The sequence below is a fragment of the Zalophus californianus genome, chromosome 3 (assembly GCF_009762305.2).
Source record: "Zalophus californianus isolate mZalCal1 chromosome 3, mZalCal1.pri.v2, whole genome shotgun sequence".
NCBI classification, from domain to species: Eukaryota; Metazoa; Chordata; class Mammalia; order Carnivora; family Otariidae; genus Zalophus; species Zalophus californianus.
Genome location: NC_045597.1, coordinates 124,803,273 through 124,828,212, shown reverse-complemented (window position 1 = coordinate 124,828,212; position 24,940 = coordinate 124,803,273). Strand labels below are relative to the sequence as shown.

The 24,940-nt window shown below is 40.5% G+C and overlaps 1 protein-coding gene across 6 annotated transcripts in view; it reads left to right on the top strand.

Moving 5' to 3' along the window:
- The window catches only part of ITGB6 (integrin subunit beta 6), a 128,859-nt gene that overhangs the window by 34,650 nt on the left and 69,269 nt on the right, over positions 1-24,940 (top strand). For 2 of the 6 annotated variants that reach the window (XM_027590925.2, XM_027590923.2), the window contains exons 2-7: positions 16,659-16,740; positions 17,223-17,275; positions 17,994-18,069; positions 18,872-18,951; positions 21,970-22,174; positions 22,794-23,040. In XM_027590925.2, coding sequence (XP_027446726.1) covers positions 18,009-18,069; positions 18,872-18,951; positions 21,970-22,174; positions 22,794-23,040 — 593 coding nt within the window. In that variant the 5' untranslated portion in view covers positions 16,659-16,740; positions 17,223-17,275; positions 17,994-18,008. Of the gene's footprint in view, positions 1-16,658; positions 16,741-17,222; positions 17,276-17,769; positions 17,887-17,993; positions 18,070-18,871; positions 18,952-21,969; positions 22,175-22,793; positions 23,041-24,940 lie in introns of those variants that run through there. The other 4 variants (XM_027590922.2, XM_027590921.2, XM_027590926.2 and 1 more) reach the window with 3 other exon arrangements.

The following is a 24,940-nucleotide window of genomic DNA, read 5'->3' as shown; positions in this document are numbered from 1 at the left end:
TTAATTTAGATCTATTTCTCCAACTAGATGATAATCTATTTTAGGGTAGGGATGCCTCATTATAGTATCTGTTATGCAAGACCCTTGACATATATTATCTCTAATTCTAACAACAACCTTGCAGGGTAGCAATTATTCTTATTTTACCAATGAGAAGACTAAGTGCTAGGTAAGTCAAGTTATGGGCCCAAATAATCAACAAATGACAAAACCAAGATTTATTGAATGCCTACTGTGTGTTTGAAATTGTGTTAGTTCTTATTTAAAAGAGATTAAAATACAATTTACTTAAAAAATAAATGTTTCCACTTCAACATAGTTTCTAATAAATCCTAAATGAGTAATATATTCAGGACTATGGAAATTCATGCAGGACAAACATTGGGCCAAGGTATTAGGAAAGAGATTGGACTTGAGCTTGGCAATTAAGGATGCACAGAATATGTATAATCTAAGCAGACATGGTGGGTGGGTGCAAGCATTTCCAACATGGATAAGGGCATTGGTAGAAACTGGTAAAAATGGATTTTTGGGAAATTGGGAAAAACTTGTTTTTCAGAAACCGTTGTTTTCATAGGAGAGTCATGTAGTATACATCATAACAATAGATTGGGACAGAGTTATGGAAGGCTTCGAAGGCTGGGTCAAGGTTTGGGGGTTTTATTCTATAGGTTATGGAGAATCACCAAAGATGGTTGACTTTTAAAAGTAAGGTTTTAGCCAGTGTGTAATATGTGAATGATCGAAAAAGGATGGAGAGAGAAAAGATCACTTAAAGAGCACTTAGAGTGGATTAAAGACCTCTTTAATCACCTACTTTTCAACTGAGAAGCCTGGCATGGGGATGGGCAGGTTTTAGAGGGTGATGGAAATCATATCATTGACTCAAGAATTATTGCTGTTGTTTGTGGGGGGGGGAGTTGAATAAGTAAAATATAGATTTTTTTAAGTTGCTTGTCCAAAAGCAGATAGTCTTGTTTGCATGAAAACATGCATGGAAGTTGAGGATACAAAAGCTAATCAAATACTTCCTTTAAATGGGGAGAAGGGGAGTCTGTTCCTGGAAACTTAAAAAGCTTTATACTCCCCAATCCCATCCTCACTTTACGTTGAGGTCTTTACGTCTTCAATGGTAATGCTTCTAATGTGGTTTTGTTTTATTTTTTAATTTTTTTTTATTTTTTCATTTTGTTCTCTTCTTTCATAAGTAAATTCACAGTTCAGTGAGCATCCATATGGGGCTAAATGTGTGCTGCTTTCAACTTACTGGCTTCCAAGCTTATAATATTTCTTCTTTTTATAAATATTATCAACTTTTTTTCTATACAATTATTTGAAAAAAATAAAATGAACCAAATTTATTTAACTTAACAAGATACTCAATTTGCCTGAACTTTAATAAACAAAGATGGCACTATTCCTCAAAAGGAAATATGGGCCACCCAGACAGAGCAATGTACAGTAGCTTAAATTTAAAATGTTAATTCATCATGGGGCTCCTTGGGTGGCTCGGTTGGTTAAGCGACCGACTCTGGTTTCAGCTCAGGTCATGATCTCAGGGTGGTGGGGTCAAGCCCTGTGTTGGGCTCTGAGCTCAGCGAGGCATCTGCTTGAGATTCTCTCCCTCTCCTTATGCCCCTTCCCTAGCTCACACACTCTCTATACAATACAATACAATACAATGTTAATTCATCAACTGGTATATGGAAATTCAAATATGAATCACTACAGGTAGTTTAATGATGTCATACCTACAATGAGAGCTTGAAAAATATTGATTGAATAAAAGTTAGATTTATGACATATGCATAACTCAGTAAATTAATCATTTGAATAATACTTTCTTTAAGAACTTTTTATTTTTAATTCTGGAATCATTGTTGGGGCTCCTTTTTGGCCCTTCTCAAAACTCAGCGTCTTTCTTAACTTTGGGATTCAGAGATGTCTGAAAGTATTGGCCTAAAGAACATCAATGATAGTCAAAACCTAACTCCCAAATACTAGACCTTAGTTTGGAAACTCCAAATCATGCTCATTTTACCCTTCACAGGGCCAACTTGTACATTTAATTTAATTATCCAGGAAAAATTATGTGGCCTACATCTGTATATCTGATGTTTCAATCTCATTTCAGGGATTAAAAAGATGAAGAAAATTTTGTATTTTGGAAGGTCTAGAAAAAGAGTCTTCAGGCTGCATGACTAGTGCCTTTCCTTACCTAGGGGTTCTGAACTTTTTTTGTATGGCATGGACCCCTTTGGCAGTCTATTGAAGCCTATGGATCCCCTTGCAGAAAAAAATGTTTTAAAAGTCCTAAACTAAAATATATGCGATTAGAAAGAAAGCCAATTAGATTGAAACATTGTTATCAAAATACTGAGAAACAAATTTATATTATAGTAACACATGTCCCTCTTTTTTAACACTTTAAATAGCAAGGTCCAGAAGCAGGTCTGAGGACTACTATGATTTTGACGCAATGATCATTTTTGACATGATTTTGTGATATCTTCTAGAATGATAAAGTGATATGAAAAATAAATGTGATTTCTCTTGGTGAGAGTTAATGGGTACCACTAATATGACAGTGGTTTGTTGTCTACATTTATAATGGAAGGAAATGTTTCATTTTAATCTGGAAATAGTGCAAATTTTTTTCCATTTCAAGGTCACAGACCCTCCCCCTTAAGTTCTGTTAGTAGGTAGACCTCAGGTTAAGAACACGTATATTAAAGGATTGTTTCTGGGGCGCCTGGGTGGTTCAGTCGTTAAGTGTCTGCTTTCGGCTCAGGTCATGATCCCAGGGTCCTGGGATTGAGCCCCACATCGGGCTCCCTGCTCCGCAGGAAGCCTGCTTCTCCCTCTCCCACTCCCCCTGCTTGTTTTCCTGCTCTCTCTGTCTCTCTCTCTCTCTCTGTCAAATAAATAAATAAAAATCTTAAAAAAAAAAGGATTGTTTCTAAGTAAAACATAAGCTATCAGAGATTATACGGACACCTACTCATGCAGCATGGAGGTGACCCCACTCTCACTCTGGGAAGGTATCACCTGAGCTTGCTCCCTACTGTAACCAGCACCTAGCATCGCGTGTCACCCAGAGCAGATGTTCAGTGCGCATCTATTGATCTATTATATGAAGACAGGGTTGGAGAAACAATAGAGAGAGATTGTACTTGGCTCTCGAAAGTCCTGTCTGCCCTAACGTTCTGAGACTCTACGGCTCTGACAAATGCAGAAGGAATTTCATTGAAGCCTGCTCAGAGGGCTGTGGCTGCCAGGAAGTGACCACAGGAGACAGTGTGGGGAGGGGTGGAACAGCAATGCAGAGCAGTGGGGGTGAAGCAGAACGGGTGTTGAAAACTCAGCAGTGAGCCCTAACTCTTCCCTGAGATAAAGATCCAGATCAGAAAATGGGGCTGCCACATCCAGTGACCACAGAGGGTAACCAAAGGGCAGAGAAACAGCTGAGGCTGCTCAGCTGTTTTTTTCTGCTGCATGTCTATCAGCAAAGGGAATGGACAGGAAATTCATTCGTCAAGATTCTGGCCCATAATTCTCTTGATGAGGAGACGATTTGTAAGCCTAAACTCTTTTTTGTGTTTCTGACAAAAATCATTAGTGGAAAATATTGATTGAGGGTGCCCCCCACGCCTACCCCCTAGAAAAGAAAGAAGGCTGAATTCACACAACCTTGTGAAGTTCCTGGCAGGACTAAGGGTTAGAAACTAAGACAACCATAATGTAAAGCAATTGTTAAGGTTAATAATAGTTGTAAACTAGACACAGATGAATGAATTTATTTCAGGTGGGATATTTACTCAACACTTTTGTATCAGGGGCCTCGTGTTATACAAAAGAATAATAAAAATGGCTATTATTTTTAAAGTATGCTTACCATATATCAGGTACCTGATGTAATTCTATAATGCTCACAACAACCCTGTGTGCCTTACTAGCCCCTGCAGTAGGGTAAATGGTGGCTGCCCCAGAAGATATGTCTACCTAGAACCTGTGAATGTGATCTTATTTGGAAAAGAGTTTTTTGCAGAGCAATTAAGGATCGTGGGATGAGATCATCCTGGACTATTTGGGTGGGCCCTAAATCAATGACAAGTGTCCTTATAAGAAGAGGGGATGATACAGACAGAGAAGACAGAGGAGAAAGCTACATGCAGATGAGGTGTTGGAGAGTGAGTCGCTAACTCAAGGAAGGCTAAGGATCGCTGTCAGCCACCACAAGCTAGGAGAGAGGCATGGAACAGATTCACCCTCAGAGCCTCCAGAAGAAGCCAACCCTCTCAACACGTTGATTTCAGACTTCTGGCTTCTTAAACTTCAAGGGAATAAATTTCTGTTGTTTCCAGCTATGTGGTTTCTTCTAGGATCTACTTGAGGCTCTGAGAATCGGGGAACTATTGCTCTACTATTGAAAACTGCCCATGCGACGGTGGCCAGTCACTAGCTAGGACCCGGGTCAGGCATGCTCACCCCTCTGCTGCCTGCCCAGACACATGACTTCAGTAATTCAAGTTGAAATAATCCATTTAGGGTAACAATAATTCAGTACGAAGATTAATCCCATGCCTGGAATCAGATTGCCTGGATTTGAGGCCAACTTTTCCACTTAGTAACTGCGAGACCATGGGCAAGTATTTTAACCTCTCTCTGTGCCGCATTTTTTTTTCTTTTGTATAATGGGGAGAACTCAAGTGGAGCCTAAGGAGATATAACAACAGGTGTAATGTAGTTTCCTATGTGGGATTCTTGAACAGAAAGAGGACATTAAGTAAAACCTGAGGAAATCTGAATAAAAATATGGACTTTCGATAATAGTGTATCAATATGGGTTTATTTTTGTAACAAATGCACCATAATAATATAAGATGTTACTAGTAGGAAATAATAGGGATGCCTGGGCGTGAGGCATATAGGAACTCTCTGTACTAATCGATCTAAAACTGTTCTAAAATATATAATTAAATTAAACATTGTTTTTTAAGTGGGGAGAGTATCAGTGCCTTGCCTCACAGTGTGAAACAAGATTTAGAACAGTGCCTGGCACATTGTAAGGGCCATGGTCTGCTATTATTGTTTTAGGATTAGTATCAAGATAAAGATCATTGTGTTTTCCATGTTCCATGAAATGGGCTAAATAATTTCTTTCAAAAGTAAGATGGTGTTATATTGTTAGAGTAAGGTTGTCTGAAAATGTTACTGCAACTCTAGTTTTGTCTCACTTCAAGGCTAGGTGAAGCCAAATCAAGTCATTAAACATTCTATGACACCTCAGTATTTCTTGGTTTTTAGATTTGCAAACTGATTTCTGACAACCATCCTACTCTCTGCATGTAGTTCAAATGAATAATCCAGCCTGCTTATCTGTGAACAAGAAAAAAAATACTTGTAAATATGGCTTTGAAACATGTCTTCCTGTGTTTAAAAAAATGTTACTGGCTTCCCTGTTTTAAAAACACCTGTATCACATTTTACCCTTTCCTTGGAAAATCAAGCAGACTGAATTACAGTGACTCTTCCTTTGCTATGTTGACACCCCACAAGGTAGACAAATTATTCATTTCTTATATATTCATGTAGATTCTCATCTCAATGAAAGAACATTTTTATTGTTAAAAAATGGCATAAAACTGACAACTGTAAGATGTGAGGCTTCTCATGAGAATGATCATGTCAAGGAAGGATGTCCAGATTCAAGCAGACTGTTCCCACCTCATCTGAAGCCATGCATCTGAAGGGTTTGAGACAGTAGGAAGGAAAGCAAGTTTGGAACAAAGTGCTGCACACTTTCTCACCTGAAGCAATGCTTCCTACCCAAAGAAGAAAATGCTGTTGTCTTAAAGGGAACTACTCTTCTCACCTTCTGCAAGCAAGACAGGCTGATGGGTCCACAGACGAGAGCTTGAGGATGGAATGCTGTGTACTAACAAGAAACAAGCAAAGGGTGGACACAAGTCATAGTGGGGGGTCCTCTGTGTCATGGGGAAGTGTTTCACCAGGAATTAGGTCGTTCAGTACAAAAAGTATTTTAAATAACCAAGGTCACGGCCTGGGTCTGAGTTTAGAGATTTATGAGTCATCACTACCCCCAAGTTCTTTATCTGAACATCATCTAAATGGACTTGCTCTTTGGATTTCCTGGAGAAAGAGAATTTTCTCCAGGAAAACCCATCTTGAAAGGTCTTTGAATGAGATAATGAATTCAAAATGGGGCAGGAAACAAATTCACACGTGGATTTTCTTAAGAAATCTGGCTACAATGTTTGAGTTTGATTCTGGGACTCCTCCACAGCAGCCTAGGTAAAATTTCATAAAACTTTCAGTATCTCTATTCTTTCTTCTAGCACTTCTGGAACTATTATTAGCTGGAATGGATCTAGGAATACTAATAAGTACATGAAGAAAAAAGGCTTTCCCTAAGCAAATAATTTTTTGTTTAATTTTTTTTTTAATTGTTAAACAAAGGTAAGCCATTTCCTTCCCTGTGGGGCATCTTAAAGTGCTTAATAGGTTAATGAGCATTGTGCTTTCTGATAGGGGAGATTTGATTCTCTGTATTAACTAAACAATAGGAACATTTCACCATCAGGGCAAGGATTAACAGTTCTCTTCAGAACAGACTTTGGGAGATAATACTGATATATTATTATGATCTAAAGTCCATACTTTTTTCAGTGCTCTTCCTCCAGTGACACACATAAAAATAAATCATTCTATTGGTTAACATTTAAATCCTGTCTTCTTAATCCTTTACTGCCTAAGGTTTAGACACTAAGCCATCTCAAATTAATTTACACCATGCAGCAAATATCCAGTAATCTACCAAGGTCTGGACTGACACCAGAGCTGACAACTGCCCTTTCCATGCTTTGGGGCGTTGCTCTATTAATGCTCAAGATGTCATAATTTTATCAATTTTATGAATATTTGCCAAAAAAAACCCAAAAAACTCTCCCAAAATATTTGCAAATAACACAAATTTTCTTCTATCTAAAAATTTTCATTACATGTATTTTGGTTGGAATTTTAAAACTTTGAACTCCTTGGTATGAAGAAAACTATTCACTGCTTTAAAAAATGTTGAAGGGGCGCCTGGGTGGCTCAGTCGTTAAGCGTCTGCCTTCGGCTCAGGTCATGATCCCAGGGTCTGGGATCGAGCCCCACATCGGGCTCCCAGCTCCACGGGAAGTCTGCTTCTCCCTCTCCCACTCCCCCTGCTTGTGTTCCCTCTCTCGCTGTGTCTCTCTCTCTCTCTCAAATAAATAAAATAAAATCTTTAAAAAAAAACTGTTGAAACTATGGTTGAGCCCTCTGCTGCCCTAGTCGTCAGTTAAAACACTGGAGCACTCTCCTCGGCTACCTGGTGGGGGAAAGGATTATCTGCCAGCACAGCTTCGCCCAGAGAAATTCTGAGACAACAGGTTGCAGGACAGACAGGCAGTTTTCACACTTCCTCAAAGTCCCTCACAACTGACAGTTCAGTGGAGGCATATTTTGTCTGAAAGTAATCATGTCCAACAATATATAGATTCATTGTTTCATTTAATTTATATGCCAGCTGAATTTGTTTTTTTTTTTTTTTAGGATTTTATTTATTTATTTGAGAGAGAGAGAGAGAGAGAGAGAGAGCATGAGCCAGGGGAAGTAGCAGGCAGAGAAGCAGGCTTCCCGCTGAGCAGGGAGCCTGACATGGGACTCGATCCAGGACCCTGGGATCATGACCTGAGCTGAAGGCAAACGCTTAACTGACTGAGCCACCCAGACCCCCTCCTTTTCCATTTCTTAAGACATCACCAGGTTAATGACATTTTGAGTAGCTTGTTAGAATAATTTATTGGTTAACCTTTTTAACGATCAGAGGATTTGATGATGCTCAATCCCTTTCCGTATTTGACTTTGCAGAAACTTATTGGAAAGATTCAGTGAGTGGGCATCAGCGACAACCAGAAAAGTCCATAAAATGGGAGCTGAAATTAGTAAATCATCTCTGGACCTCCTCAAGGATATTCTGTAAACATAATCTTTGGTGACCATTTCTCCCAGCTTTTTAGAATATAAAAACCTTCTCTACTGTTGCAGTTGCATAAATTACATCTTCAAGGTGTAAAAAAAAATAAGTCCAGAATCTTTCCACTTTGCAAGATTTTTAAAAAATTAAAATATGCTCATCTTACCATGGCCTAATGAGGAATGTATTTTAAAAAAAAAAATCTGTTAGGGCAGACTCTTTTGCTATATAAATTCACCCCAGTTGTCTAGAGAGGACTGTGCGACCATGGGCATTTTCCAGGATTTCTTTTGCTCCTCAATTGCCAAGTCATGGGGAATTCAAGAGCAGAGATGCCAGCCAATCAGACTTTCACTGAGCTGAAGGAATGTTAACAATACAAGTATGTAGATAGTCTCACCATGGAACACTTGCCTGCATAGTTCTGACCCTTCCCATTCTGCCACAGAACACCTTTTGCACGGTTATGATTCCACATGACTCCACAGGTTATTAGAGCCGACTAGAACTGACCATGATTCTTACTGTGGGCAGACATTATCTGCTATCTCTATGACATGTCTGGAGAAAGCTGCTGATGATGGTGGGGTTATCAAGTAGAGACCTTCATTATTCTGGGAGTCTTCCTTGAGCCCTTGATTTCTCTTCTTCCCTACACGAGACCCATTTGTAAATCCTGTCTATCTTGGAAGTATGTCCAGAATCTAACCACCTCTCACTATGTTCCTTGTCTGAGGTTTCATCATCTCTGGCCTCAACTACTAAAAAAGCCTTGGTAGGTCTCCTTGCTTCCATCCTTGTCTGCTCAGAGTGATCCTTTCAAAACATAAGCTACATCATGTCCCACAAAACCCCAGAAAACTTCCCTTCTCTCTCAGATACAAAGCCAGAGTCCTACCCATGGCCCACGAGGCTCTCCTGACGAGTTCCCCACTGCCCCTTGCCTCTCTGGCTTGTCCCCTATTACCTCCTCATGCTCACCCACTCTGTCCAACCCAATCTCACCAGCCACCTTGTGTGTTCCCAAATACTGCTGCCCAGGATTTTATGCTTGATCTTCTTCCAGAGAGCCATGTGTCTCTCTCCTTCACTTCCGCAGGGTATTGCCTAATGCCACCTTATCAGAAGCTTCTCTGGCCACCCCACCTCGGTCATTTTCTGACCCTTTACCATTCTTCATGTTTATTAGCATATATCACTGCCTTAGCCTGTATCATTTATCTTTGTTTGTGGGTTTATTGTCCGTCTGTCCTAGGAACGTGAGCTCTGTAAGGGAGAGACTTTGTCAGTTTTAATCAATGCTGTATTTCCAGAACAGTGTTTGGAACGTAGTAGGATCTTAATAGATAGTTGCTGAATGAGTAAGTGAATGAATGAATAAATAAATCAGAGTCCATTTTTACCAGGAATACCACTGCCCATTGCAGCCCCAGAAGTAAGAGATGGTGCTCATCAGAAAAAATATTTGCTTAAAACCAAGGAATCCTAACCTCTGGATAGACTGTTTGAATTATCTTTTAAAGAGAAAAGAAAAAAAAATACTTAGCAGTTTTGCAAGCTGTGAAGGAGCAAATCACCTTGCAATCTGTGGGTTCATATGGACTTCTTGCCGTGGCATACCATTCACTTAATCGATAGGAAAACAGGGCGCAAAGAGAGTTCTGAGTCAAGTTAGAATAAACTCATATTCACCGAGATTTTATGAAAAATCTTGTCTTTGGTATTTTTCCACAAACTAAAGTGCAGAAGGAGCTCAATTTTTTTAGCCTTCAAAATAATTTCCAAAACCTCAAGTGAATGAGTTTCTCAAGCAAGCCTCACATACAAGATGTACGTCAGACTTGCCAAGTAAGAACTATCCTCCTTTAACTAAGTGTGACTGAGTACTGAACTCCAGAGTTGGGTGGAGAACGACTGCATTGGAAGAGCAGGAGTTAATCCTGAGTCATTTCCTGGCCACAGGGCATTCCTGTGACCACCCTCTCCTGGACCCACTGCCAAGCCAGGCTCCAAAAAGCAGCGGTGTCACCTTCCCCTGAAGGGCCAGGCAACAGGCTTTGTTTCATTTGTTTTTAAGTGATTTGTACCAGACTTCAATCAGAGAAGGAATACAAAAGGATTATGTGATCCAGGACCATATTTCTGTCTCATTTTTGGTGGTGAATGATCCACAGGATGAACAACAAACGAACCGAAAGGAAGACAGCTGGACACAGGGCTAGAGCTGGAACATGGAGCCTAGAGACTGAGAGGCAGACATGTCTAAAGATTCCTTGGAGAATTTCATTTCTTGCTGACAGCTGCTTGATGATTCTATGGACATCTTTTATCTACCAGGAGGCAGTGTGCCTGGCGATGCTAAGCTTGCATTGGAGGGAGTGTTCTGTCTCCAAGGCTCTGCTGTCTGAGCAGCTCCGGGCCATTGGGCAGTTTACAGAGCTTCTCGTGCCTCGGGCTCCTCATCTGGCAAATGGAAATAAAATAGTCTCTACTTCCTAGGGATATTATGAGAATGAAATAAGGCAATATTACCAAATGTTTAACAGTGCCCGGCAAATGGGAAGAGCTCAATAACCCTAACTACAGTAAACATGAATCCTGAGTGAAATTAGAGCGGGCTTTGCCATGAACGGGATGAAGGCTCCACCTAGGTCCTACCTTGTACAGGTGTGGGGGAGTAGTTGGGGGCAGTAGGCAGTTCCAAGTGAGGGCAGGAAGTCAGATAACCAGCAGGAAGCATTTCTGGTCAACTGCCTGCCTAACGAGATAGCAAGAAGAATGGGACTAGAATCTCCAAGTCTTCTGTAGTTTGTCATTTTTTTTCTTTCCTTCTCATTTTAACTAAATAGACCCTCTCATACCTAATTTATTATCAATTTTGCATTCCTTTTCTTTCTTTTTTTTTTTTAGATTTATTCATTTATTTTAGAGAGAGAGAGAGAGCGGGGGGAAGGGCAGAGGGAGAGAGAGAATCCTCAAGCAGACTCCCTGCTGAGCACAGATCCTGACACAGGACTCACAATCCTGAGATCACGACCTGAGCAGAAATCAAGAGTTGAACACTTAACCAACCGAGCCACCCAGGCACCCCTGCATTCCTTTTCTTAAAGAGGGCACCCCAAATCATATAATCTTTAAGCCTTTCACAACTGGATTCATCCCAGAATGATATAATTAGATCTTCACCATAATCTTGAAAAGTGGATATTATCACTATTTCTCAGACTAGAAAGTGCTCAGAGATCAATGGTATCCCCAACAAGATACAATAGGATCTGGCAGGGCTGCAATTTGAACCCAGGTCTCTCTACATACAAAATGTAACTTCTTCCAACTACACCCAGCTTCCTCCCATCATGAGCATCATGAAGACTTCAAAAAGTGAGCTCCAGATTCAAACCGAACCCATGTTCACAGCAGCATTATTCACAAGAGCCAAAAGGTGGAAACAATTCAAATGGCCATGGACAAATGAGTAGATAAACAAAATGTGCTCTATCTGCACAATGGAATATTATTTCTGAAAGAGGAATGAAATATGAAAGCATGTGGATGAACCTCGAAAACTTTATGCTAAGTGAAATAAGCCACACATAGAAGGCTTTATTGTATGATTCTACTTACGGTGAGTTACCTAAAGTAGTCAAATTCATAGAGATAGAAAGAATGAGTGGTGGTTGGCGGGGGCCAGGGACACAAGAAGTTATTGTTTAATGGGTACAAAGTTTTAGTCTGGACTGATAAAAATTCTAGAGATGGATAGTGGTGAAAGTCACAGAACAATGTGAATGTACTTCATGCCAATGAATTATACACTTAAAAATGGTTACCATGATAAATTTTATGTCATGTATATTTTACCACGGTAGAAAAAGTGAACTTCAGACTAGAATGTAAGGCCTAGGCCACGAAAAATTTCTCTAGCATTTAATCCATGTGGGCATTATGCACTAGAATGACAGGAGACTGGTCCATATCCTCTTTAAAAGAATTTTTTTGAAAGCCTTGAAATATGAAAGTATCATATTTCAAGTGGATACAAAGGTATCCACTTACAGATTCTGGGCTTCGCAAATTACACACATCCACAAGTCAGCCCATGGTGCAAATGACCTTCCCTGCATTGTATCACACACATAGATACATCAGGGTCAGACCCTAAGACAAAGCATCCATTCCCACTGTCTTCTTTCAGCTACTCACCATGAAACATTTTCCTAGAAAGACAGCTAGAGGTTGACCTGTCGCTGGTACTTGAAATAAAGCTGGTAACACAGCAAGACCATCCCCAAAGCTGGCAGTTCTCACTAAGGTCCCCAGGGTTTGAATTGGAGATCAGCGAGGTCTACTCAGGAGTGTTTTGAGGTGCCCTGGGCCTGGCCCAGCTGGGCCCTCGATTGTCATTCTCTGATGCTGAAGTGTGGCTATGTCAGGAGAGACCCAAGCCAATTGCAGTGGGTCAGATGGGTTCACATGGTTTCCTGAAGTCAGGGCTCGGCTGAAGACAACCCACTGTTAAATCTCAGAACCAAAGGCTCAGTGAAGGGCAGAGTGCAGAAGTCCTTCCCTGAGCTGTATTACTCCACCTGACCTCCCCTCCCCCCCACTCCAGCTCAGACTCTCCCGGAGGGAGTCAGAGCCCCCAATGAGCAATCGGGACAGTATAATTCTATCTGTGAGCCTGACCAGCCTGTATAAAAATGTACATGGTGTGACGGGATCTCTTGATTTTAAAGAATAGAGACTCCCTTCACTACCCACAAGCAATGGGAATTGTTTATAAGGATACATATCACCCTAAAAGAGGTTCTTGGGAGACCCAGGAAGAGCCAGGCCTCAGAGAGATCCGATCTGGAAGGGCATTTGGGATCCACAGCAATTCTCAGCCTGGGGCGTGCTCCTTCCTCCTTGACAGAGTGAGTTTACCAACCTGACTCGGTTGCCCTGTTCATGTGGCTCCGGGTCCCTTCTCTGCTGCTTTGACGATGATACTCTCAACCCACCCCTTCATCTTCAGCTCATTACAGCTTTCCTCTGCCTTGGGTCTCTTCCTCCCTGTACCTCCCTGTAGCTGCCAATTCCTCCTGACATTAATCCACTCCTGAAGCATCATGTTCCCTCCAACCTGATGTCTACTCCCTGCTAGCTTCAGCTCCCCAAACCAAACCCCCGATTTTTAGTCTCTATTCCCCAGTTCAAATTCCATATGTAAAAGAACAGAGGTAATTCATCTGGGTGCCTTGGCTAAGGGCACACAGTTTTCATCCAGTATACCTTATGGGGTGCTGGTCAGCTCATGGAATAACTCGAGCTACCTCCCTCCATAGGGGTACAGAGGATGGGTATTTTCCAGGAGAAGGCATCAGGTACCACATCTTCAGCAAGCAAGAATGTTTTCTCTATACCTTGGAGCCTGTTACAAATTTTCAGAGTAGTGCCAAGGTGAAAACAGAGCGGATGGACATTTTCTTACAGCATTGTTCTACTTTATATTTTCTCTTAAATATTTTTTCCCCACCCTGCCTTTTAAGCTTTTTTTCAGCTTTCATCACAACCTAAGCAAGGGACAGCTTATCCTTCTCCTAATTGCATTCTGTAGCTTCCAAAAACATTCATTCATTTACTTATCGATTTATTCAATATCCATGGAGGGCGTGCTTATAAGAGGTAAAATTCTAGACAATGAAGACATAAAATTCATCCATTTACTTGATAAATATTAATTGACTACCTGCAAAGTACCAGGCTTAAGCCATTTGCTGCGACTATGAAGATAACTAAGACACAGTCCCCGTCTGATGTGTAGTAAGAATTCAGCAAATACTTGTTGAATAAGCAAGTGCCTTAAAGGAGCTCCCAGCCTCGTGGGCAAGAAAGGCAAGTATTAGGCAATTACAAGCAGGGTGAAAAGGGCTGTCTGGAGAAAGTCTGCAGGAAGAGGCCTGGAGCAACCATGAACAGCGAGGGACTGCAATTGGAGACAGGGTCAATAAAGCCGGCAATTATGATTTTAAGAACTGGGAGGGAAGTCTGTACGTGGGATGGCACAGGTCCTCAATTTAAACACAGTCGAGCTGAGCGTCTGGAATTCCCCCAGGACCTTGCTGCTGCTGCCCACGTCCAGTCGGCAGAGGGACAGGAAGATGGGCTGGACCTGGTGTGGACCCTCCCACTCATACTCCATTGGCAAGAGCTAGTCATTGGGATTCTCTTAACTGCAAGACAGGCTGGGAGAGGTAGTCTAACTGTGTTCCCAGGCAGAAGAGATTTTCAGTGGCAGCTAGAGTCTTAGAGAAAAGGTTCCAGGAAGTGTTCCCAACCAGAGTTGTTACAGGCATCCTTGATCCCAGCTCACTGCCAGAGAGGTCAGTGGGCAGGCAGAAAACTCAGTGACCAGAGCAACTCTGGGCCATCCAAGGTCCTTCAGGTACTTCAGGCAGTCTTATGGGGTGTAAGATCTTATCTTCCAAAATGAGATTTGACAATGGCATGTTCTGTCTATAGAAAAATGTAGATTTCAAGTAGAAACCTGTCAAGAACTGTGAAGGGCTTGAGATTTTCCTTGCAGGCTAACAAGTTAGCTCATCACAGATTCCTGGATGCTGAGAGACACGGGAGATGCCGAGGTCAGAGATACAGATACAGGACTATGTAATTCACAGCAATAGCAGTGGCCAGAGGGGCAGCACTTTCTTCCACCAGTTAGTCAAGATCAATTCCCACAACGTGACACAAAGGGGAAGGGGGGGCATGTGCATGCGTGATGGCCTATGTTACAAGAGAGGAGCTCTGAGTTTAGGGAAACTGAATCCTCTATACTGGGCCATAAGCATGTCTGCTCCTGTTCTGGAGGGGGACATGATCTCTGTCTTCCAAAGCCCTCAGCAATCTGCTCTTTGCCCTACAGACAGACCATACCGCTACCTTCAAAGGCTGTTCACGTTACAAACATCCTTGAAAAGAGAATCTAGAACAAAGGCAGTCAGTGTCTGCTTGCAAGGTATGCAGAAATGTGAGAGATACTTGGAGAACTATCTTCCAAGAAAAAGGTTCCTTTTTAGCCAGGAGTGTTCTTCAGACGGCACCTTCCTCCTCTGCCTAAACTCTAGATGTTGGCAGATCTCAGGGCTCAGTTCTCAGAGCTCTTCCTTACCTACACTCCCTTCCTTGGGATCTCATTCAGCCTCTTATCTTTAAATCCATGTTGATGATCCCAAATTTACAGTTTGCACTTCAACACTGCCCCCACTTCCAGACTCAGATAGCAAACTGCCTATGTGGCATCTTCCCTTGGTTATCTTCTAGAAGTCTCAAGCATAACATATGTTTGAGTCTCATCCTTCACATGAAAACTGATCTTTCCCCAGGGTAACCCCTCTTAGGAAAAAGTATTAGACATTCAGTTGCTCAGGCCAAAAATTTCTCTTTCTTCCATATCCATACCAATATTCCATAAGCCTATTCTGTTTTCTTTCTTTTTTTTTTTTAAAGATCTTATTTATTTATGTGTCAGAGAGAGATGGCATGGGCGAGCGCACAAGCAGGGGGAGTGGCAGGCAGAGGGAGAAGCAGCTCCCCGCTGAGCAGGGAGCCTGATGCCAGACTCGATCCCAGGACCCTGAGATCATGACCTGAGCCAAAGGCAGATGCCTGATTGACTGAGTTACCCAGGCATCCCAAGCCTATTCTGTTTTCAAATTATAACCTGCATCTGAGCACTGCTATCCTTCTACATCATCACATCCTAGTCTCAACCACCTTGTCTCTGTCCTAAACAACTGCCATAAATTTCTAATCGGCCTCCTACCTTCTAATCTTGCCCCATACATTCTAACCTCCGTGACAGCCAGAGTAATTCTTTTCAAATGTAAATCAAATAATATTACTCTGCTTTCAACCTTCCAATGACATTCCAAACACATTTAGAATAAAACTCAAGGTCAAGACTATGTACACTTTGACCTCTGCCTCTAAATCTGACCTCATATGCTACCCTTCCTCTCCCTTCTTGCTCTCACTGTCTTTGAAAATGCTGAGCATGAGGCTATCTCAGGGCCTTTGCACTTTGTTGCCCAAGAAAGTTAGGGCTCTGTCAGATGTCAGTTGAGCAGAGAACCCTTCCTGACTATCCTAAATAAAATAACACACCTTCACTACCCCTCTTTCATTTTACCCAGCTTTATCATTTTTCTTCACCTTTATTACTGCCTGATTTTAAGCAGCAGCTTAGAATATATGCTTCATGAGTTAAGAACTTGGCTTTGTTCACTGACATATCCTCTGCTTCTAGAACAATACCTGGCACAGAGTAGATGCTCAATAAGTATTTGTTGAATGAATGAATGAATGAATGAATGAATGAAAACAGTTAATACGAGGTACAAATATGGAGACAATATCAGGGGTACAGATATTTTATGCCTCAATCTTTCTTCTTTAAGCTAAATCAACTGATTTCATAACTGTATGTTTCTCCCAAAAGGCATATCTTTCAGCTCTTTAATAATTCTGGTTTCTCTCTACAGGATTCTTGCCATGTTCTTTCATGTTCTTGTGTATGATGGAGTTCAAAATTGAACATAGCCTTCTGAGAAGAACCTGAGCAGTCTATAATTAGTTTTTCCTCTCTCCACAGGATTCGCATGCTTGTCTAGAAATACACCTTTAAAAGATAATCTCCCAGGACATATGCCCAGCCACAAAGAAGCCTGTCCAAGGTCAGAGAGTTTAGAGAGTAACAAAGCGAATATTTGATGCTTACCTGTTTGCAGTTTTTACAAAGCCCCAAACACTCTCCTGAATACATTGGGAAAAAGATATAATCAACCTCATGAATATAGCCATAGATTGTATCTATTTTAAATTGGTCACTCTTCCTTTTAACAACTAAATAACTGCTATGTGCCAAGTGGTAAGCTAGAGGCTGGGACAGACAGAAGAGCCCTTGGTCCTGATCCAGAGGAATGCCAAATCCTAGGCACCACCGTGTCTGTTTCGATTGTTGTTGTTGTGAAATTATCTAATCTGGCCTAATTTCATTTTCATACATTATATTTATTTCCAATATCACTTTTTAATTAAGAATTCTATACTCATGGAAAAAATATATTTTATCCAGTTTGAAAAACAAGGGAGCACAGTGTTTTGCTTTCCCTAGTCTGCCTTCTATTTTAATTGTAAAATGATTTTTATTTTTCAGAGTTCCTTTCAATTTTCTGCAAAGGATTTAACAATGGAATACAAAAATCTCAGGTATCTTCCTTTAGCTCATTTTAAAACCCTCCTTACAGGGCGCCTGTGTGGCTCAGTCCTTAAGCGTCTGCCTTTGGCTCTGGTCATGATCCCAGGGTCCTGGGTTCGAGCCACGTATTGGGCTGCCTGCTCAGTGGGAAGCTTGCTTCTCCCTCTCCCCCTGCTTGTGTTCCTTCTCTCACTGTCTCTCTCTCTGTCAAATAAATAAATAAAATCTTAAAAAAAAAAACCTTCCTTACATATAACTTACATGTTTTTGTTTTATTTATCACCTTTACTGTTGCTATTAAATTAAAATTTAGGAACAATTTTAGATTATATTTCCATTGCTCTTTGGACATTTTATTGATCAATATTTCACTAAAGATATTAACTTTCTCTAGGATGCAGAGAGACTAAGAGAACTCACACAAAAATTTCTACTGAATGAATTTCCCCACCTTCTTGGTGATTGTACACCTGCCTTCCTTATAAGGAGAACAAGGAAGTAAATCATGTTGAAGTTGCTTTTAAACACAGCTTTCCTTCTTTACCTGTCCAGGTAGCCTGTTTTCATTTCAGTCTTAATGAAAACTTTTAAATTTACATCTCAAGTTTCTTTCCAAAGCAGTGTAAGTAGTATTTAACATTTTACACCTCCAGAAAGAAAGACTTTAACGATGTTCAGCTTTGGTCTTATAATGTTGAAGGTAATTCATTTTTTAATCTGTCTGCACAGCGAGAACTGAAACGAATGGGGATTGAACTGCTTTGCCTGTTCTTTCTATTTCTAGGAAGGAATGATCACGTACAAGGTAAGACCTAAGCTCTCCGATATATTGCTTTCTTGGTATGCTTTACAAACCTGTCATTTGGTTCAGAAACTAGATCTGAAGTCATTTTTTATTTGATCTGTTCGATCGCTTGTTGGCCATTGAACGAACGCTTTAACAAATTACAGGCAGAGGCAGGGCTGTTCCCACAGCAAATGCTCTCGGCTTCAGGTAAATAAATACAAAGGTTGCATGGGCATCTTAATGAGGAGAATTAAACAGCTTTATTACACAATAGGGCTCCTTAATACCTTAGTGACAACCATCTTGGTAACTTTTCTAGCTATTCTATTGACAAGGTCTTACACTTAAGAGAAATAATCTCGAGAAAGAAGAACTTACTTTAAAAATAAAAAAAATCATTCATTTAAGGAGAGACGCATTTTTTTTGTTTTCTTGAATTAAATTTTTAAGTCTTCATTTTTTAAAAATTTTATTTTGTTATGTTGCAAATAATTTTTAAAAATTAAAGTGGGTGATAGTGAATGAGGATAATAAACATAATGAATGGTCCTAAGTTTGTGAATGTTGAGATAGTTTTATATTTTAAGAAAAAAAAAGGAATGATCACTCTTAGCTAAAAAGACACACATATTCTCCATGTGACAGATGTAAAATGTGAACTTTTTAACAAGTTGCAAACTTTTTAAGAACTGGTCTCTGAAGGCTAACATCAATTTTGATGTTGCTTCATTCAAGTACTTTAAGAACTAGACTTCTTTCTCGTAAATGAAAATGACTGCGAGTGTGCTGAATCCCTGTGTCTTGCTGGGTTTAAACACAGGTGGCTGTGCCATGGGAGGGGCAGAGACCTGTGAAGACTGCTTACTTATTGGACCCCAGTGTGCCTGGTGTTCTCAGGAGGTAAACAGACAACCTCAGCATGTTTGTAAAAAAACTGCAGTTACAGGTTATGTGGCTTCCATCGATGATCATTCTGATAGCGTCCTGCTTTCTGTGGGGAATAGGAGTGAGACAAATCAGGAAAGGAAAATATAAGCATCAGTAGGCCACCTTGTCATTCATGTGATTACTTCCAAAAACAACTTGCAGAGGTAGCGAATGTCAAAATCATTGTGAAAAATATCTAACTCGGGTTCCTTTATTTAACCTGATTCCTCCTCTTATTTTAAAGGCATTTCTCACCGGTTACATGTCAAATGCCGAGGCCCTGAGTAATCAGAGATCACAGAGATGATATTTTCTAAAGTTAAATATACATTTGACTTCAATATCCTAATTGTGTTCCATCTGGGAACGAGGATCCATTGGGAACCACTGTTAGGTTCTAAGAGAAGGCTTCTAGTTTGGGGGGAAATTTTGCTGCTCAGACAGTATCCAATTCTTTTAAAAATTAAGCTTTCATGAGCTTGGTGACTGTACCACACCGATGACAAAGCCAGAAACAGACATTCCTTATCTGATCAAACTGAAAAGTCCGGGAAAGTTATATAAGGGGTGGTGGCACAGGTAACAAGGAATCCCAAGTCACTGCCTTTTGTGACCCTGAAGAACAGTTTGTAAATGATTCCTGGTAAGAAAGAGCCTCCTTAACTCTTTCTGGATTTAAAACAGTTCTCTACTGAATCTCATAAAGACTATCTGAGCACAGATGAAAGCATACAAATGCCAAGGTCAGCAAGAACTGAGTAGCAGGCTCAAAGGGGAACGAGCCTGGGTGCCTGGCTCAGGAGGAGGTGATAACTATTAAGACTCAAATTCCAAGCTGCATGTATACCGTAGAGGAAGGCCTCACAGACACAGAGCACAAACCTAGCTAACTCCCCCACTACTGCCTTGACGGATGGGCCATACATCAAAGTGCGAAGGAATTATGCTTTTTTTGAGCTCATGTATCAAAAGCAGTTTTGAGAATATACCAAGAGGGAAAAACCCACATTTTTTTTTATGTTGACTCCCTGAAGAAGACAGTATTAGTTTCATGCCAGAGACATAAAACAACAAATCAATCTAACTATATGCCTACCTGTAGAATTTTTATTTAAATGCATTTTTTAAGCATTCATTTAAGAGAGCTTCTTAAGTTACTATGAATAGCTTTACTTGTGGATGATACTTGTTAGCCAAATCACTGTCATTTTTTTTTAAAGATTTTGTTTATTTATTTGAGAGAGAGAACACACACACACACACACACACACACACACACACACACACACACTAGTTGGGGGGAGGGGCAGAGGGAGAGGGAGAAACAGACTCTCCACTGAATGGGGAGCCCGCCACAGGTCTCGATCCCAGGACCCCAGGATCATGACCTGAGCCCAAGACAGACACTTACCCAACTGAGCCACCCAGACACCCCACAAATCACCATCAATTTTTAAGGCCAGATTATTCTAAATGTACTCTAACAGTAGAAGTAGTTGAGGCAACTGAAGCAAAAAGTACGTTAGGCCTCTATTTAGAGCAGATTGAAAAAAAAGATTCTACAGTTACCACTACCTCTGGTGCGTTGGCCAACACTGTAGTTACAGGTGGTAGCAGCCACACTGTGCTGAGAGGCATCCTGAGGCCTTGTCAAGCCACTGTTTGCTTTGGGTATATCTGGGGAAGTTACAGTGTTCGCTATGCTTAGTCTAGGGCCTCAAATAGGTACAGCTCTGACTGACAGATAATCAGTTATATTGTAAAAAATCAACTTCAAGGGAGCCTGGATGGCATAATCTATCAAATATCTGACTTTTGATTTTGACTCAGGCCATGATCTCATGGTTATGGGATCGAGTCCCATGTTGGACTTCATGCTCAGCGGGGAGTCTGCTTGAGATTCTCTCCCTTCCCCTCTCCTTCTGCCCCTTCCCCTGCTGATGCTCTCTCTCTCTCAAATAAATAAATGACTCTTAAAAAAAATCAATTTCAGAAGAAATATAACTCTTCTAGTTGGTGAAATAACTAGAGTGGCTTAGAATTCTAAGAGATGAGGAAAAACAATATGAGCATTGGTTTGCGTCTTTTCAAGCATGACAGTCAATGAGCCTCAAGCTTGACTTTGCTTAGAGCTATAGTCGCTCTAGAAGAGCCTTGGCTATTAGGTAAGATAGGTCAATGTTGCAAGGTTATAATGGCCACATCTCTGCCTGGAAACATTCATCTCACTGTCTCATGTTACCAAGTGGATCAGAAGGGACCTGGGAAACTCCTGAGTCCTACACAGAAAAGCAGTCTTTTATAATCATATTCTCTTTTGCTTTCCTTCCCCACCTCCAAATCTTGGAGAAAAGTTCTAAAAGACCTTGAAATGGAACACTTTCAGACACTGAATTTAAAGTCCCCAAGAGGACAACTTTAGTGAAGTAAGGCTGCAATAGAAGGGTAATGATGCATCCACAAATTAAGCCACAACAGAGAGCTAGATAGGGAGATGTCACAATATTTTGCCCTTTCACACCCCACAGGAAATCTCTCTTTGCCACCGGATTTGGTACTAGACACACTGAGAGCTAAGACAGTCCAGGAGCCTATAGGTCAACCCAAACAGATAAATTCATGGGATGATATTAACTCTAGAACCCAACTGTTTCAAGGATCTGGTCATGGCACAGAAGAAGCTTTAAAGAAGTGAATATTAAAAACAAAATAGCAACACCAACAAATAAAAGACTGTTAGGTGAATTCAACCGGATATAATGAAAAGGAGAATCCAATTTTACTTGGAATTTTACTGGCAGAATTCTCTGGTTATTCCACTAAAACTTAATTTTAGACCTACAATTAACATTAGGCACATGGGAATATGATATACTGAGAATGGCAAGACACCTAACTAGCAAAACAAGCAAAAAAAAATTTTTTTTGTCTTATAAACAAATGAAGATTTGTCTTCTTTTTCTCTCTGTCTTTTTTTTCCTCTTTTTTTAGAATTTTACCCATCCATCTGGAGTTGGAGAAAGGTGTGATACCGCAGCAAATCTTTTAGCTAAAGGATGTCAACTAACTTTCATCGAAAACCCTGTCTCCCAAGTAGAAATACATACAAATAAGCCTCTCAGTGTAGGCAGACAGAAAAATAGTTCTGACATTATTCAGATTGCGCCTCAAAAGTTGACTCTTAAATTGAGACCAGGTATGTTATGATTTACATGAACATTGGCTCATGTAAATAAATCAAATGCCACGTATGGTAATACCATAATTAAGCTAATATATCTTGTACCATATTACATATCATTGATTATTATGGCTCAGATTTCCCATTCTTAAGGAAATAGAGAATCACTGGCCTAATACTTTTCTTCATTCACATGGGTCACTTGCACTCCAAATGAGTTACTAAAATAAGCTTATCTAATAGTAAGCATTTGAATTACTCAAATGTTGTTAAGGCTTACCTCACATTTCTTTAAGCATTGTAATGTAGCTTTAAACTCCTCTTTATTTTCTTCTCTTTTGCTAAAACCACATACAAAAAATTCAGCTTATCTTCCATCTAAATGGATGCTAGTTCTCCCAAGGAGATATAAAATATCCTAACTTTTACCTCTTTCAGTAGCTCTAAACTCACTGCTGAAAGATTTTCATGGGCTCATTCACTTGTAAAATGTACCGGATAGTTTATGAAATCCTAAGTATCTTCAGTAAGTTCTCACTGAAATGAAATAGCCAGGTGGCCCTGTAATTGGCCACTCATGAAGGAGTCTCCATGTATTTTTATGGATTTGCTTTTCTCGTGGGGGGTTTTGCAGGCAGTGAACAGACTCTGCAAGTGCAAGTCCGCCAGACGGAGGACTACCCGGTGGACTTGTATTACCTCATGGACCTCTCGGCCTCCATGGATGATGACCTCAACACAATCAAAGAGCTGGGCTCCCTGCTTTCCAAGGAGATGTCTAAATTAACCAGCAACTTTAGACTGGGCTTTGGCTCTTTTGTGGAAAAACCTGTCTCCCCTTTTGTGAAAACAACCCCAGAAGAAATCACCAACCCTTGCAGGTAAGTAAATGATTCTCTGGCATCTTGGAACACTGATTTTCTGTAGAGATAGCCCTGCTCTGAGCTGCACTTGGCAGGAGGTTGCTAACTCCTTGGCATTTCGCTCCTACCAGGTTGGATCTCAGCAGCTCTCTCAGTTGCCTGGGCCCCTTGGAACCAAGATGACCTCATCTCAATACCTGGTTCTAGTCTTGGGTTCTTGCAGCGTCCTCACATCTGTCTTCCTGCGTAGCATCTTTATCAGGATGTGGCAAATTTGGCTTTGTGCTCGGCAGACTAGGAAAGCGCGTCTTTCACTGTAGGTTCCGATGGCCTGTGTCCATCCACAGCCCCTCAGAGACCTTCTAGGCCCAATGACCACCACTTTCTGAGGCTATTGGACAGTAACTCACACTTTCTCAGAGTATCTTTCTCCACTACAATGACTTCTGCTAAAATAACAATTTGTGCATCTCCCTCTGACATACTTTGGGAAATGGGGATTTCTCTTATTGCTTGGAGAAGGACTTTGCAGCCTTCACTTCTATCTAATTCAGTCAGAAATTAAGCATTATGGACCCCATTATAATCTGTTATTATCAGCTATGAAAACCATTTATTATCCAGGTGATGGTCAAGGGCAAGTTGCTCTGCGATGGCTTACCTGTACAGTCAATGACATGTTCAGAATCAAATTATTCACTATCCTTCTATTAAAAAGAGCTACTATTTGCTCTGTGCCAGACTCTGTGCTGAAGATTTCACATACATGACCTCATTCAATCTTCGTAATAACAGCAGTTCAAGGCAGGTTTTATCATACCTATACTCAGAGGAAGTAACAGAGGCTCTGCAATATTAGTAATTTTCCCAAGGCCACATGACTAATCAGTGATCTGTACCAAATCTGGATTGGTCCCAAACCAAGCACCTTACTACTATGACTCTAGCATATATGCAAGGACTTTCCAAAAGTCCTTTTAATACTTATATACAAGCATCAATCTCTAAAAGATAAACACCTTTATAATATCGTTTAAAAACATTTCAATGTGGTTCCCAACTAGGATCTGACACAGTCAAAATAATTTGACCATGAAAAGAATTCATCACTGATTGTAACTGTTTAGGAACTGTGTTTGGTTGCAAGCATCAGAGATAGTGGCTTTAAAAGGGAGAGTTTTTTTCTTTCTCACATGAAGGGAGTCTAGAGAAAGGCAATTCAGGTCCAGTATGGAAGCTCCACACATCAGGGATCTGGGCCTTTTCTGCTTTCTGCTCTGCTATATTGGCTCTTGGATTTTATATTCAAGTCCCAAGGAGTTTTCTGGGATGATACTCATCACTTCTTCGTTCCAGGCAGGAAAGAAAGAGGAAAAGAGGGGCGGATCAATAAAGGGCACTATCTTTCTCCCCACCTTTTATTTCGAGGTATAATTGACATGTACCAAGATGCACACATCAGAAATGCTCAGTTTGATGAGTTTTGACAGTGGAATATACCAACATAATCACCACCTAAAATGTAATGTAGAACATTTCCAAAGTTTCTTTGTGCCATATTATAGTCAGTTCAACTACCCCAGAGGTAACCACTTTCTGATTTCCATAATTTAGATTGGTTTTTGCCTATTCTTGGATTTCATATAAATGAAATAACATAGTATATACCTTTTATTTCTGTCTTCTTTTGTTCAACATAATGTTTCTGAGATTCATCCACAATTTTGTGTTTATTGGCAGTTTGTTCCTTTTTGTTTTAAATAGTAGTCCACTGTATGTATTTATTATTCTTCATTTATTCATTCTTTCATTGATGGACATTTGGGCTGTTTCCCATTTTTTAGCTATCATGAAAAATGTTGCTATGATCAATCACTTGCCTATAAATCTTTGTGTGTATGTATGTTTTTGTTTCTCT